This window comes from Hemitrygon akajei, chromosome 2 (assembly GCF_048418815.1).
Source record: "Hemitrygon akajei chromosome 2, sHemAka1.3, whole genome shotgun sequence".
Lineage (NCBI taxonomy): Eukaryota > Metazoa > Chordata > Chondrichthyes > Myliobatiformes > Dasyatidae > Hemitrygon > Hemitrygon akajei.
The window spans coordinates 92,612,158-92,629,298 of NC_133125.1; the positions used below are offsets into that span (position 1 = coordinate 92,612,158).

Here is a 17,141-nt window from a genome sequence, read left to right on the forward strand (position 1 = left end):
TGATGTGGATAGAGAATTGGTTGGCAGACAGGAAGCAAAGAGTGGGAGTAAACGGGACCTTTTCAGAATGGCAGGCAGTGACTAGTGGGGTACTGCAAGGCTCAGTGCTGGGACCACAGTTGTTTACAATATATATTAATGATTTAGACGAGGGAATTAAATGCAGCATCTCCAAGTTTGCGGGTGACACGAAGCTGGGAGGCGGTGTTAGCTGTGAGGAGGATGCTAAGAGGATGCAGGGTGACTTGGATAGATTAGGTGAGTGGGCAAATTCATGGCAGATGCAATTTAATGTGGATAAATGTGAGGTTATCCACTTTGGTGCAAGAACAGGAAAACAGATTATTATCTGAATGGTGGCCGATTAGGAAAAGGGGAGATGCAACGAGACCTGGGTGTCATTGTACACCAGTCATTGAAGGTGGGCATGCAGGTACAGCAGGCGGTGAAAAAGGCAAGTGGTATGTTGGCATTCATAGCAAAAGGATTTGAGTACAGGAGCAGGGAGGTTCTACTGCAGTTGTACAAGTCCTTGCTGAGACCGCACCTAGAATATGGTGTGCGGTTTTGGTCCCCTAATCTCAGGAAAGACATTCTTGCCATAGAGGGAGTACAGAGAAGTTTCACCAGATTAATACCTGGGATGGCAGGACTTTCATATGAAGAAAGACTGGATCGACTAGGCTTATACTCACTGGAATTTAGAAGATTGAGGGGGGATCTTATTGAAACGTATAAAATTCTAAAGAGATTGGACAGGCTAGATGCAGGAAGATTATTTCCGATGTTGGGGAAGTCCAGAACAAGGGGTCACAGTTTAAGGATAAAGGGGAAGCCTTTTAGGTCCGAGATGAGGAAAAACTTCTTCACACAGAGAGTGGTGAATCTGTGGAATTCTCTGCCACAGGAAACAGTTGAGGCCAGTTTATTAGCTATATTTAAGAGGAAGTTAGATATGGCCCTTGTGGCTAAAGGGATCAGAGGGTATGGAGAGAAAGCAGGTACAGGGTTCTGAGTTGGATGATCAGCCATGATCATACTGAATGGTGGTGCAGGCTCAAAGGGCCGAATGGCCTACTTCTGCACCTATTTTCTATGTTTCTATGTTTCTATTACACAGGCAAATATAACAAAAAATTCCAGAACTAAAATTTATTACTTTTGTATTGTTACGTACCCGTGACACGTGACAGTGGTACCCTTGTCACGTGACTGGGGTTGAAGTTATACTGGACATGAGGTAATGGTTTTGTGATGGTGGAGTGATGTCATTTTCCCGCCAGTAGAGGTCATGTGACAGGTTTTTTCTACAGGGTATAAAAGGAAGACCCACCTTGTCAGGTGGGGCAGTTCGTGGCGGAATTTGCCAGGATGACTTCATGTCACTGCGTGATTTAATGTGATGACGCAGTTTAGTTAAAAATGAAGTTTTATATAATGCCTAAAGTTTAAAAGGTCACTGCCAACGGTTTCTTTGCTGATGGAGAGTGAACAAAAGTTTGGAAGGTAAAGATCGAGGAGAATCGATTTTCGAAGGTGGAAAAGTTCGACCTTGTTTGATCCTCATTCGGAAGGATTTCGTTGACTATTCTCGTTGTTAATCCCTGGGTTGACCAGAAAGGATTGAGAATAGTGTGGGAAGAAAGGTCAGTACTTTTGAGCCATTATATTTTATAAAATTCTTCGTGGGAAAGTTCGACACCGGGGAATCGAAGGACATCGACGTGGAAGAGAATTTACATCGCTTTAAAAAGTCTCTCCTTTTAAAAGTACTGTGAGCTTTTGAACTTTCGGCATATCGTTCTAAAGAACTGTTTTTTCCCAATACCGCTTTAAAGACTGTTTGGGACTGCAAAGCTATTAAGAACTGTGAATGTGTCGCACAGCAGCTGTTTTCCGGTTACGTTTGGGTTTGTTTACTTTTGAGGGGGTTTGTTTCAGTGTTTAATAAACATGTTATTTGTTGTTAAACCCTTGCCTAGCTCATCTATATTTATTGTTGCCTGAATACGTAACAGTATTAATGTTTATCACTCTTTTTTGCCATTTGCGTGTTGGGGATTTGCTGTTTCTCTTTGAATGGGTACCATGGTTTTTCTTTCTTTGTTTCATGGTTGTCTCTGGGAAGACAAATCTCACCATTGTACACTGCATACATACTTGGATAATAAATGTACTTTGAATCCTTGAATGTTTAATGGACAATCAAAATTAAATGAACTAAACTATAAGATTTACTTCATTAACAGAAATACTGATTTTTGACATCAGGCGTAGGTATGAATTTACCTCACAATATCATTTCAATATAAGTCCATATCAAGTCTTTTATATTTTTGTGGATGTGGTTCAGATTACAATTCATATTAGCACTAACCTTGTAACCAATTTTAAAATCCTGGCAGTCTTGCGAGCATCCGCTGATTCGCTTATTGGCACATTCATTGACAAAACAATTGCTTTCATCTGATCCATCTTCACAGTCATTGTTCTTATCACAAGTAAGGGTTTCATTTATACACTTCCCATTTTTGCACAGGTAAAAAGAACTGTTGCAATTTTTCCCTAAAATTTGAAAGAAATAATAGTAACTATCTTTTATTTGATTATGAAAGTAAAATTTTCCTTGGCACTGAAAACATTTTGCAGATAAACAACATTAATAAAGAACCACAAGTGCTTATGAATTAAAAATAACAATTAATTATTACCTTTGTGAGTATTTGAATAATTTGCTGTCATCAGCAACAGAAATTTATTATTTAGTATGCACTATAATCGGATATGGGCTGCCATTATAAATTACTCCAGCGGGCCACTGGATAATAAACTGATATTGTTCTCCAAGCTTTGGTCATCTTGTCTTTGCGGAATTTAACAAGCAGGTAAAAGCAAATGTAAAATTGACCGCTAAGATCAATTGGTATTTCGCGCAACTAGAATCTGCTCGTTTCCATGCACGTGGCACAGCTACATGCAGAGGGCACTGGAATACACCAATAATATAAATCAGCATGCAGCTGATGCTTGTTATCAGTGCGGCAACATTGAAACATGTGTAAACACTGAATAAAACTACATTGGTCTCAATTAAGAAATCAGGCACCCAGAACAGGATGAATACTTGCTCAAGCATTGCATAAGACAATACTCCATATCTGTGCTGTCATTTCAGCTCTATACCTGGAAGTCATTCACTGTTTCTTCTTCAATGGGCTAAATATCTTCCCATATTTCAGAAAGGTTCACCACCTTCTTGGCATGATAGGGTACGTAACTTCTCCCATCTTTAATTTCAGCTGCCATTACCCCCAGTTTTTTTATCTGGTAAACCTGCCCTATGTCTATTCCGCTGATAGACCATGAATCCAACTCAATGATCTGCCAGGTCAGCACTTCTAAAGAGCTCTTAACAAAGCAGATCCCAGAGGCTGTGTCTCAATTTCTGTGTAACTCCTTAAATTATGCCAATTAATGTGTGTAATTACATCGGTTGGCACCATTCATGTTTATGATTCTTTGTGTACTGTGTGCAAAAAAGATTCACTCCCATGCTCCTGAAAGAAATTGATGTATGTTCCATATGCAGTGTAATTTTAATGTGTCTTACAACTCCTAGCCAATATTTAGTAATTTTCTGTCGATGCTGATGCTATTTTTAGGAACAGTATGATGTTCTTAGAGGAAAGACTGATTGTAATTCAATGAAAATGAATAAACTAGAAGCCTATGCATGATGTCACACGTTTTTGAAAACATTAATGATGAGGAGAAAAAAAATAATGAATTCCAAACATCCATCACATCTTCTGAGGGTTTTTATCTTAACCCTTACTTAATGAGTATTCTCAGGATGCATAACATACATTATACTGCATAATAATCCATTCATAAAATCATTTTCTATATTAACACTAAGACAACATTAATACAGTTTTGGCAGGGCTTTCCTAAAGTAATAATTATGTAAACAAGCAGATTGTTTGCTAATTTGGTAGGCCATAATAATAATTTAACTTCAAATTTGCAAAATGCATAACCTTTATTCAAAGCATGATCTCATTGTTGATTTCTTTTCTTAAAACATTTGGCTTCAACAATCAATGTAAAAGCAGTATTGTCAATAATTTAGAACTTCCAGTTTGACTGAAAGTAATATAAAAGTTATGATTTTAGGTAAATATTAAGCACTCTGTATAAGTCCCCCATCTCAACTGGCAAGTACTTCAGCTTAACAGCCATTCAGATGCACTGTTACCTCCAGAACCTGCACCAGTTCAATGTTCTCCAGTGTGACTTTGCATTGAAATCTTATCCTACAAGGCTCCACATGCAATGGATAATACTCTGTGATCTTGGCACTTTCAGTATAATGTGAACAATAAACATGTATTCATCTCTCCACCCTCTTCAGCATTCTGAAGTGGACTGGTCCCTATCCTTGGTTTATTCTTAAATTAACATCTTTTTCTTACATGGGAGCTTTGTATACAAACCCACTACAATCTCAAAGTGTTGCTGCCCATGGCTGTTCAGTGAAGCAGAGCAGTCGATTTGCAGTGAGTAGGCCTCAGGGAATATAAGCTGAGAGCCTGTCTGCTGATGCTTCAGGCAACTTGCACTACCAGAGGCCATCAACTGTTCCCAAAAGTCTCTGATAATGGATAACACTTTGAAATAGTTTAAAGAGAAATAAAAAAGAAAATTAAGTAAACTGAAGCTACTGAATTAAAATAAATGTAGATTAAATAATTATGATTTTAATGTAGGTCAGGAACATATTAAAATGAATGAGTCCTCACTATATATGCTATTTATTAGGGCCATAAAGCTGAGAGGTCGGTTACAAAGTGCATCACTACCTCAGCTCAGGTTGTTCTGTTTCTGGACTCTTTGATGGGTCCAGAGGTGGATTAAGAGGTCAGAGGCACTTGCAGTGCACACTGTAACAGAAAAGTCATGGACATGATAGATGCAGATGCTGGATTATCTCACTTTCTGTTCTAGTGTTGGACTTACTGCTGACTCTGGCAGAACAAAAATGCAATGAGGTGAGGAATCGGACATGTTTCCTTGCTGGCCCTCTGCCGAGCAACAGGATGGCCATCTTGCATTAATAATTTACTTCTTGCTTATTTGTTTTGACCTTGCTAGTTTTTTTAATTGAATTTCTATAGTTTAAGCTATTTTTAATTATATTTATAGTTCTTTTTAATTATTTAAATTCAATTTGTGGTGTCTCTGATAAACTGAGGTTGTTGTAGGGGTTTGACCTCAGCAAGCTATCAAGAGAGCCTCAGGTACTTTGGGTGCAGGCTTCAGTTTCCACTATTTGATGCCCAGTCACTGTTCGTAGCCTGACCTTATCAATGGCATGGCCAAGGCATTTGGACTTTGAGCTGGACAGAAATCACAGCAAGTGGTGGTTGCAGCCCTGGGAATGGTGTGAAGGGCAAATGAGGGATTCAACAATATAAACAAGAGGACAAAAGCCTGATGGCGGCTTCAGGTTCTGTTAGGGAGTGAAGAATACCATTTTGACCTTATTCTTTTGCAAACTGATAAAACGACCATGTTTGTGCTTTACTTTTTTGGGGCATGTCAAGTTATTCTTAGCAGTCAGGTTGACAAGAAGTGAGAGTAACAAACGACTTACTTCTAGCAGCATATAAGGAAACAAGTCACATTAGTCAATCTTTTGTGCCTTTGCAAACTGAAGAACTAGACAACAAAATATTTTCTATTAATGTTTCAACAAGACTTAGAGCCCTACCTTGATTTTAACTAATGTGGCTTTTGGGATTAATAAAAGACTGTGGTTTAACAAGTTATTGTTAATATTATTGTGCATTGATCAAATGCCTTATTTAGCTGAGCTATCATGTTTCTGGGCTGAGTTTATCAATCACTTGATGCTTACCTGTCATCTTTCAGAGTCTACAAAATCAGAAAACCATTTATATTTTGACCAATAGAATATAAGCATTCCATTGTTTCAGGGAGCCAAATATTAGGATGACAATATGCCACAAAAGAACCATAAATGTATTGAATGGTTGGTGAAGAATAACTTGCATGAACAGTCACATAAGGAAGCTTTTCTCTTGGATCATGCTGAAAGATGGTATTTACTGGAGGTATTTACTTTCATACAAACTAAGACAAGCCTTATGTGACTTGATGCAAGATCTGGATATTGTAAATTATCCAGAGCTATCAACATTTTAATGCAAACCCCAATCCTATCATTTGAAAAAAAATTCAGTCTTTGATAAAAATTTGACAAGAGAGTGAATTTCCATGGGAGAATTCTTGATCTAACGGTATGATTTCTGTGTAAATGATGTAAGTGCTGCTTATATTTTCTTCTGATGATTCTAAGGTTATTCTGCTAATGTCATTGTGAAATTATCCAAGAGTTTAAAATGTAGTATTCCTGCCAAGTAGATTAGGTTAAAACTGCCTCCTTTTCCCTCTTGAAATGCATAACACAATTGTCACACCTGCTGGAAACAGCATGGCTTCTAGAAATTACTTTCAAATAACATTTACACATGTTGCACTTTGAAATTCAAAGAAGTAAATTGCCTAGACCTTTGAGAAATAACAATTAGGTGTGTGAAAAGAGAGAGATTTGTATATTTTACATAAAATGGTGTAAATATGTTCTATTTGCATAACAATGAGTAAAATGTTTTCAGGCAACATTTCTAACAATTTTAATTCAGATTGACACGTATAAATTGGAACAACAATACAATCATACAATACTATGGAACTAAAACCCTAAAAGTAATACCAGGATTAAATTGATAATCATAAATAATTTTAACTTCCTATTTAATACTGAGGCCATTTAAAACAAGGCAGGCAAATGTGATTTGTGCCACTATTTTGAAGTGGAACAATACAGCATCTCTTCAGTCTTCTGATAAAACCATTAAACATTCCTTCATTGCCACACAGATAATATAATTTTGCTCTATAACCAGAAATTAGCTTTAGTGATAATCGCAATCACATTAATTCATTCCAATCACAGCATTCTTTGGCTATTTTAATGGAAACATTAGTCTAATACACATACATTTAGCAATGTAAGACTACAATGTTTCAATCAATGTCCTCTAGCATAAAAACTGATTTTGTTTTCCCTCAGTAATGTAACTGTAACACTAATAAACCATGTGTTTAAAAATAAAGCCAGTATTGCCATCATAACAGATCTATAATGCTGAAATGCTAAAAAAAATTATGAAGCTAATACTTTAGCAACTAAAGTATTAGGAAGATGCAGGCTGATCACTCCTCACTGCACATAAATGGCTCCTCCATGGAAAAAGTCAGGAGCACCAAGTTTCTGGAAGTGCCCATAATGGTTGACCTCACCTGGTCCCTCAATACCACCTCTTTGGTTAAGGAAACACAGGTTAATGAACTCCCTGCCAACATCCAGACCTCATCACATATGAAGCACCAATAGTGCTCTCCTATTTACATTTCAAATTGTGTCATAAATGCACCTTATTAGTTGCTAATTTATTTGTGGTAATTTTACTTTACATGTTGTGTGTGAGTTTATGTACTGTATTGTGCACTTTGGTCTGATGGAATGTTGTTTCGTTTGGCGGTATACATCTGTATGGTTCAACGACAATAAACCTGAACTTGAGTTCCAAGATTCACTATTCTTGGTTGAAAAATATTATTAATGTGCCTCTAATAAAGTATCTATCTATCTATCTATCTAATGATGTTATTAAATAATTGAAATCAGTGCTTCCTGGTCATTTACCTCTGTTAAGGAAATAAAGTCTTCCCTCTACACCAGGGGTTCCTAAACCTTTTCATGCCATGGAGCCTTACCATTAATCGAAGGATCCGTGGACCCAAGCTGGGAACCCCTGCTCTACACTCTATCAAGTACATCTTATCAATAAGATCTTATACTTCTGAATCACATTTCTCCTTACTCTCCTTTCCAATGAAAACATTTTCAAGCTTAATGTTCCCTCCTCATAACTAAAATTCTTTAACTTGTTGGTTGACTGAAACAAGTATTTTTATTTTTGTTTCTCTTTTTTGAATTCTAATCCTATGAATTGTCCACAAATAGAAGACATGCGTATTCCCAAACCTCCACTGATTTGAAGTTGTCCAACAGGAATTGATCTTTGGAGAAACTGCATGCTTGGCTGGAAATTCACCGGGTAGAGAAATACAATTTCAGCTCTAAGATTCAAGATTACAGATTGTTTATTGTCATTCTTCTGTCCACAAGTATAAAGGAGTACAAAATGATTGACATTGGTACAGTAGTTGCGAAGCTTTGATTGACTGAAATCCCCGACTAGAAACTTCGAAACGTTGTCTACGAAATTAAAACTAGCTGCATTATTGGGAACTGGTGAAAATGCTGTGTCCCTGCTCATTTCCATTTTGTAACAATTCATCACTGCAAAAAACAATTATTTGTGTTGTATTTTTCATTCATTGTGCAATGTTCTGGTATTTTCACCTGTCTAACTCAAAAAAAAAGTGTGTTCAGTTGAAGAAAATTCTCTGTAATCCCTTGATTTATAATACATCAGAGGAACTGGCCACAAAGAATTCACACTTTTTATTTGGATCACATTAAATTTGTCGTCTCACTTAAGAAGAAACCAATCACTTAAAGCTCAAGGCTTTATACAAGGCACACAAACAATCTTCACATTGGTGTTTTAGTTTAGAACCTGAACTGAGAGGAAAATGAACTTTTGACAATGCTTGAGAACATCTGTTTGAATACTACTTAACCATTTAAATTGGATTATCTATGCAGTGCCCTCAACATAATACAGACTAAAAGTAATTTTATCCACATAATTTATCTGTTGCATTTTAAAGAATGGCAATAAAGCTGCCACAATAAAGTTGAATAAAAAGGAGAGTCAAGTTAAGAAATCAAAAAATGTCATACCACACTCAGTCAGTCCTCCGAAGATTGTCTTCCTAATATCTGCACACTTGGCAAAAAGTGACCAAGCTGCACTAAAGTCTATTTAAGCAACATCTTAATGTATTCATCAATGCAGAGTCATAAATTTCAGCCTGTTTCAGACAATTCCACTATCCCTGGGTATTTCCCGTTCAGTAACATGTAGTTAGGCAAGAATGGAATTGGGTATCCTCAACATTATTGAATACCAGTATATGTAATTGTTACCTGTTCAAATGTGGGCAAAGAAGCTACTTGCTGTTAAATCTGTTGCCCTTTCCCAGCAATTGAGACAGTAATGCATCTACATTAAATAGAAGGAGAGAAGTGTAAAAGAGAGAGAGAGAGAGAGAGAGAGAGAGAGAGAGAGAGAGAGAGAGAGAGAGAGAGAGAGAGAGAGAGAGAGAGGGAGAGAGAGAGAGAGAGAGAGAGAGAGAGAGAGAGAGAGAGGAGAGAGAGAGAGAGAGAGGGAGAGAGAGAGAGAGAGAGGAGAGAGAGAGAGAGAGAGAGAGGAGAGAGAGAGAGAGAGAGAGAGAGGAGAGAGAGAGAGAGTGTGTGTGTGTGTTTTTGTTTGTTTATGGGTAGGTGGTAGAGGGTTGCAAAGGATTGAATATAAATTGGAGGACATCAACAAGAGAAAATCCGCAGACGTTGAAAATCCAAGCAACACACGCAAAATGCTGGAGGAACTCAGCAGGCCAGGCAGCATCTATGGAAAAGGGTACAGTCAACATTTGGGTCTCAGCATTTTGTGTATGTGTTGCTTGGAGGACATCAAAGTTCTTCACTGAAAATGGCTTAACAGTATTACTACTGATCACAATAATTAAATTTTAAACACCCCAATAAGCCAGATTTACAGATGTCTTTGTGTGTATTTTTTTTTATTGTGTTATGACCCCAGCCCCCTCTTTTGTGAGAATCGCAAGAGCCCTAGTAAAGGGGGGGGTGGGGGGTCAATGACCCAAGACAGAGTGCGACGTGCTGAAATTGGACTCAGGAAAATAAGAGAGAAGCCTTAAGAATGTGGTCATCATCAGTCTTCAGCGGACCTCTCTATCTTTGCTGGTAAGTCACCCAGTTACGGGGAACATAACAATTGATTCTACTGTATTTCTGCACAGAAGGCAATGGCAAACCACTTCTGCAGAAAAATTTGCCAAGAACAATCATGGTCATGGATAGACCATGATTGCCCACATCATACGATATGGCACATAACAAACAAACATTTGTTTTCTTTTATTGTACTGTGAATTCCTGCAAGGAAATGAATCTCAGCATAGTATATGGTGACATACACATACTTTGATAATTAATTTAATTTGAAATTCAAACTAAACAGAAGAAAAAAGAAAACATTCAACCTCTTCTTCACAAATCCGTTTGAAACAGATATTAGTGACACTAGTGGTAGAAGTGACCACCACACCATACTGTGTCATCTTCATAATGAGTAAATATTCTATTATGGTATACAGAATATGCCCAACAATATGCTAAATCAGATAAATTCAGGACTCATAAAAAGCTCAAAACTAGGTAATACGGGTCTAAGTCATCTGCAACTGAGATACATCCACAAAAAGCAGAACTATACCAGATCATAAATAATCTACTCAATTGTGCTCAGATTGGAAGATTCTCAGGACAATATCGCTCCTGTCATCGTTTAAGCCTGGATACAAAAGTAGCAAAAAAACAATTTCAGACGAAAGAGGTGAGTGTCTGAACTGGAAAGTATACGATATTCAGATGGATGTGTCATCATGATTCCCTTTCAGAAGTGAAGTCATGAGACAAACTCTCTCCAGGTTGGATTTATACAACAGCAGATGCTAGCTATCATTTCATATCAGCTCCTGGATAAAAACTTGGGATATTTACTGAATCTGCATTCTCTATTAATTATTTGCCTTCTATACTAAGTTCAAAAAACACAAACATTGGTTCTGCCATGGTGAGAATGTATTTTTGTGACTTATGGATAATCAAGTAACAACATCTAGATAACATTCACATTTCAGCAAACAGTAATATTTAAATCATGTAAGAAAGTATCTGGATATGCTTCTCTGGCAGATGAGTTTCTAGCTCACTGGTCTTGACATTCAATGATATATCCTGTAATCGAATCCCCTTCAATCTTGGGATCATTATTAACATATGACTTACTTGGATGAACTGCTTTAATACTGTTGCTAGCAGAACAGTTCGGTACATTCAATGAATAACTTGTATGGTTGATTCCCTTAAGAATTTACACCATCTTCAAAACACATCAGGAGTGATATAGTACCTTCTCTAATTGCCTATAAAATTTATGACCTTAATCACTGAGAACGACTGAAACAAGAAGCACAAGGGAAGAGTATCACCTCTCAAAATCTTCAATGTCATGTATGATCCTAATATGGAGTGGTGGATCAGAATTCGGGATACCCCTCCCTAACAATACTATAGAGCAGCTTCATCATACAGAATGCAAAAGTTCAACAATGCATTCTCAAGAGCATTAAGTGATGGGAAATACATCTACTGAGAGAACAACCAAGTAATTTGGACGTTCATACTGTGAACTGAAACAAAATGTTTATTGCAATGTTCAAAACAATGAAGAGTTATCTCAGGGATGACTTGGAAATCTTGTCCCGTCTTCCTAAACCAAAGACAGCAAAAGAATAAGAATGAACTTGAAAACACAGAAATCAAAATTAGAAAGCTCATCTGAGCTTTCTTTGGGGACCTATGGATGCATTAATAGCTATAGTTTAAAGCATTAACATTTTCTTTGATTTTGGCCCATTTTTGATCTGTATGTTTAAAACATATGCCTGCAAACACCAAGTTTACTACCTTGAAAGGTAGTAACAAAATCAATACAGTGTGGATTTTAGCAAAGCAGGCATAAAATGCAAACACTTTCAGAGAGATATAATTCAACCAAAGGCTAAAATACATAGAGAAATATGTCTGAATCATTTTCATTTTGTGTTGTCTACATGGGAGGCATATTGATGGCCCACAAGCCTGGAAGCTTGCAGATCAAGGGATTTCAAATCAATACCCAGAATTCCCAGAGCAGAATTCATAATAAAGTTTAAGTAGTAACTCAGCCACTCTAATTAGACCCACTGAGAGACACTCAAAAGGCGAATGTCAGACAAAGTGAATTGATAACTAATCTCCTCCTAACACCTGACTCACTATCTTGTTGGGTTTAAGTGTTTTTAAATTTTTTGTAGCTTTTATAATCCTGGAATTATTTCATTATAAAAGATGATTTTCATCTCCTTATTTTGTTCACTTTTTTTTTGCCTCGGCTTCCCTCATCAAGTCTTGGTTTCAGCATTAAAATCAGCACATTTAACATAGACATTAAAATATATTTACTACAAGAAGGACTGAAGGATCAGAGCAAATGAAACACAGTCTAAGGTGCAATATAAGCCATGCCTTGTACGTAGCTTCTAATTCTTCTCCAAACCAAATAAATCAGCTTGGCAAATGATCGTGTAATCCCATTGACCCGCACGGGCTGAGTGCAGGTCAGTGGGATTAGGTGAGAGGAAGCATTTGGCACGGACTAGAAGGGTCGAGATGGCCTGTTTCCGAGCTGTAATTGTTATATAGTTATATGCTTATAAATTGAAGTAAGCAATGAAATGTAATTTGAAAATTTAGGAAAAATGCTTGAACAAAATTAAGCCAAATTTAATGTTGCAAATTGAAAGTTAAAATTGCCCACTTTCTCACTGTCAGTTTGAATGGCTGCATTATCAATATAGTTTAATTGCATTGTTTGCAAACTACAGGAGGCTTAACAACAGTTCTCAAGCATCCTCTTCCACTCTCACAATCTTTAGTATAGCAATTGATGAAAGCTGTAATACAGTGGCATTGTCATAAACAACTGTTAAGCTTCCTTCCAACTCATATAACTTCTTGATTTGAAAATAGACTTTTCTTACCATCATTGGTTTGTTATTTGGAGGGTATTACACTGAGACCTCTGTGATTCAAGAGAGAAAACAACAAATGACTGCAGACAACTGTGGAAAGACAACATGTACCTTTACCAGCAAAGTTAGCCATTGGTTAAGTCAGTACTGAAAGGAAACTTGGCAGCAGACGTGGGGTCAGTAAGTCAGTGAGAGGAACTCTAATACAATTAAGGGTGAGATTCTTGGGCTAGTAGAACAGGTGACAGATGCAACTTGTTGCACAGAAGGTGATCCTTGATTGAAGAGAGAAAAAACTGGAAATAAATATTTACTAGAAAGATGGACATTAGTCAACATTAAGAGATTCAAGTTCAATATTCCCTGAGAGTGTGAATGCAGCTTGATAAAATCATAAGCTTTTAAATGTCATGTACTATGACAGAAATATAGAAAGCAAGCATGAAAAAGGAAAGGTGAATCAGATAAGATGTTAATTTAGCCATAGAAACGTGGATCTCATAGAAGCAAGATTGAATCATCATCAGCAATGATTTCTCAGGATGATGTGAACACTGCTGAACAATCAGGGAGAAAATTCCATTCTCAGTGGAGCAAGGAATATAAAGAAAGACTTAATTGAGACTTCTAATGCTCAAATTGATTAGACTGATAAACTAATTGATGCAACACATACAAAATGCTGCTGGAACTCAGCAGGCCAGGCAGAATCTATAGAAAACAGTACAGTCTTCGTTACAGACTTTCCAGCATTTTGTGTTGCTTGGATTTCCAGTACTTGCAGATTTTCTCATTTGTGATAAATTCATTTAGTGGGAAGTGAGACAACTAATACCAAACGTGCCTGTCAGCTAAGACAAAGAGAGAGAAAGGGTGAGCAGAGACAGAAGGAGAAGGGGAGAAAGAGAGAGAGAGAGAGAGAGAGGAGGGAAGAGAGGAAGGGGGAGAGTGGGATGGGGGAGAAAGGGAGAGGGCGTGATGGGGAGAGGGAGAGAATGAGAGAGAGAATTGTTACCTCCCTTCTAATTATTTTGGTCAGCTTACATTTATGGCAATTTCAATTGTTCTGCCATTTTAAGCATTCATTCTGCTAAATAAATTTTCATTCTTGTTAAACATAATTTTAAACATTTATGCATCATGAAATTGATTTTAATTTGTGATTATGGATAACTATTTCAGAATTTCAATATTCCTGACACATATGGATATATTAAGATAAATACATTAACTCACCTCAACTTAAATTTCAAAATTGGATTATTTGAAAAGTTCTGTAAATACAATTAAATCAACAGCTTTTCTTACTGAATTTGAAATACTGACAGCCATATAAAAATGAAAGGAATCTGTTTATACAGAGGACTGTGGCCTGCCAAAATTGGTGCCACACTTGCAAAACTTAACAAATGTCACTCTATTTTCCCAATAAACCTACTTACTTTGGCCTTTGACAATATAAGTTTGAGGGCCTCTGAGTCCTCATTGAGGGATCAAAAGTGCAAAGAGTGAGAAAGTTCAAGTTCCTGGGTGCCACCATCTCTGAGGATCTATCTTGGGTACAACTTATTGATGCAGTAATAAAGAAGCCATGACAGCATTTATATTTCATTGGGTGTTTGAGGAGATTTGGTATGTCGCAAAAGACATTCACAAATCTCTACATGTATACTGTGGAAAGCATTCCAACTGGTTGCATCACTGTATGATATGGAGATGGTGGGGGGGGGGGGGTGCTACTGCACAGGATCGTAAGAAGTTGCAGGAGATTGTGAACTCAGTCAGTTCCATTGTGGGTACTAGCCTCCATAACATCCAGGACATCTTCAAGGAGTGATGCCTCAAAAAGGCGGCATCCTTCATTAAGGACCCCCCATCACCTCTTATTACTACCATCAGGAAGGAGAAATAGGAGCCTGCATGCAGAAACTCAATGATTCAAGTACAGCTTCTTCCCCTCTGCCATCAGATTTCTGAATGAACATGAACCCATGAACTGTACCTGACTTTTTTTTTTACTACTTATTGAATTTAACTATTTATATATACTACAAATTTAATGCCATGTGCCAGTGATACTAAACCTGATTCTGATTCTGAATAGCATGTTAAAATCACTTTGGGGTTACTTTCCATTCAATTTCCTCATTGTATTGAACATTATTCAAAAAAGAAATTAAGACAGGACAGAAAATTTCAAGAAAGGCCACGATCATGGTAAAGTAAGAATTAAATAGTACCTAAATAACAATTGATGGTGATGGTGACAGAAGCTGCAGCATTATATAGTAAACAGAACAGCAGGAGGAACAGAATAGTGTGGAGAACTGCAGCTCAGTGTTGGGATTCCTGCTGTTTCCAAATCACAAGATGAACATTGTGGGTTGTTTGAAGCAGGCAATGATGATAATGCATGAATATTTTAATGGCTGCCACTTAATCACCTTGAAATTAAGTTGTCACTGCATGAATTATATTGTGGTTAACAGTGATAGAACAATCAAAAACGTACATGTGATTTACTTTACTGTGTGTTGCCACTATTCAATCTTAACTGACAAGTATTGTCAGCTGCCATTATACTATTTTTTATGGTATTCTTGAAGGAAAGAAAAATATGTATTTCCCCATAATCTTGGAGAAAATCAATACATCCAAAGATGTATGCATGGCATTCATTTACAATTATATTATGGGAAGCAAAGCAGATATTTTCACATAGCTAGATCCTAGAAGCAAAAACATAATAATGGCCATATGATTATGGAAAATATAAGAAATTCTCTTTTGAAATTACTTTTTCTAGACTGTGATTGACTCTGATCTCAATGGTTGCCATTGATACCATACTGCCTTGGATGGAGGGGTGAAGATATGTCTCCACCAAAGGAGGTGTAAGGCACTCCTTCCCTCTGATAACCTGTAGGTCAGTCTTGGGCAAGGTGTAGTACTTGTTCAGCACAACCCACCCCCCACCCCGATCAGAGTTACATGAAACCATGGGAGCCGGTGAAGAATAGTCATATGAGCAGCTGGTTCATATCACAAGTCCTGGTTATGTGACTACTGACGTCAGGCTGACAATCTCTGAAGAGCATTGATAATGGCTGGGGTCACCTGTCTTGTAACAACACTATCCAGAAGAAGGCGATGGCAAACCACTTCTGTAGAAAAATTTGCCAAGAACAAAATGAACAATCAAAGTCATCATGATCGCCTATGTCATATGACACGACACATAAAACGAGGGAATTTGCAAATCCCAGAAAGATAAATGGACGAACATGAGAGGCTGACATTGAACATGGTTCTTGAAAGATATGAAGGAAACTGCAAAGAACTTAAGCAGGGAACCAAGAGGGGTAAAAAGAGCAATGAAACGTCCTTACTGAGTAGGATTAAGGAAAATCCTGAGGCATTTTATACATACCAGACAACTGGGTGACCTGTTGGGGCACCCTTTGAGAGAAAGATAGTGTAGACTGAATTGACCAGAATGAACATTAAATTTTCCTGAAAGCTATTACTATCACTTCACTTTGGAAATTGAAGAAGAAAAACTCAGTTTATTAGAGAAGAAAGACACATACCAAGGCAAATATAACTCCTCCTCATTTAACAAAGGACACTTCTGATTACAACATTTCTGGTTGATCTGCCACCCTTGTGCCTTTCGTTGTCATTCTGAAGACGTGTAGTCCTTTCATCCGCCATCTCTTCATCTCTTCTGCTGTTTGTTCTTTGTCTCTGATCTTGGAGACAGGCATTTCTCAGCTCCTTTGTCTCTTCCTCTCTCCTCCTCCTGTGCCTGTTGTCATTCTGGAGATATGCAGCCCTTTCATCTGCTGTCCCTTCATCTCTTCTGCTGTTTGTTCTTTGTTTCTGATCCTGGAGATGTGTGGCCCCGGCCTCATCCGATTCTTGTTCTCTCTCTCTCTCTCTCTCTCTTTCCCGTTTCCCGACGACATTTGGCGTCATCTCTTAGAGTGATAGAACCATAGAACATTACAGCACAGGATCAGGCCTTTTGGCCCTTCTTGGCTTTGCCAAACCATTTTTCTGCCTAGTCCCACTGACCTGCATCTGGACCATATCCCTCCATACTCCTCTCATCCATGTACCTGTCCAAGTTTTTCTTAAATATTAAAAGTGAGCCCGCATTCACCACTTCAACTGGCAGCTCATTCCACACTCCCACT

General features: G+C 37.6%; 1 protein-coding gene across 1 annotated transcript in view; it reads right to left on the reverse strand.

Moving 5' to 3' along the window:
- The window catches only part of LOC140714547 (low-density lipoprotein receptor-related protein 1-like), a 1,940,354-nt gene that overhangs the window by 253,708 nt on the left and 1,669,505 nt on the right, over nt 1–17,141 (reverse strand). Inside the window, exon 55 of the mRNA XM_073025830.1 lies at nt 2,378–2,565. Coding sequence (XP_072881931.1) covers nt 2,378–2,565 — 188 coding nt within the window. The remainder of the gene's footprint in view (nt 1–2,377; nt 2,566–17,141) is intronic.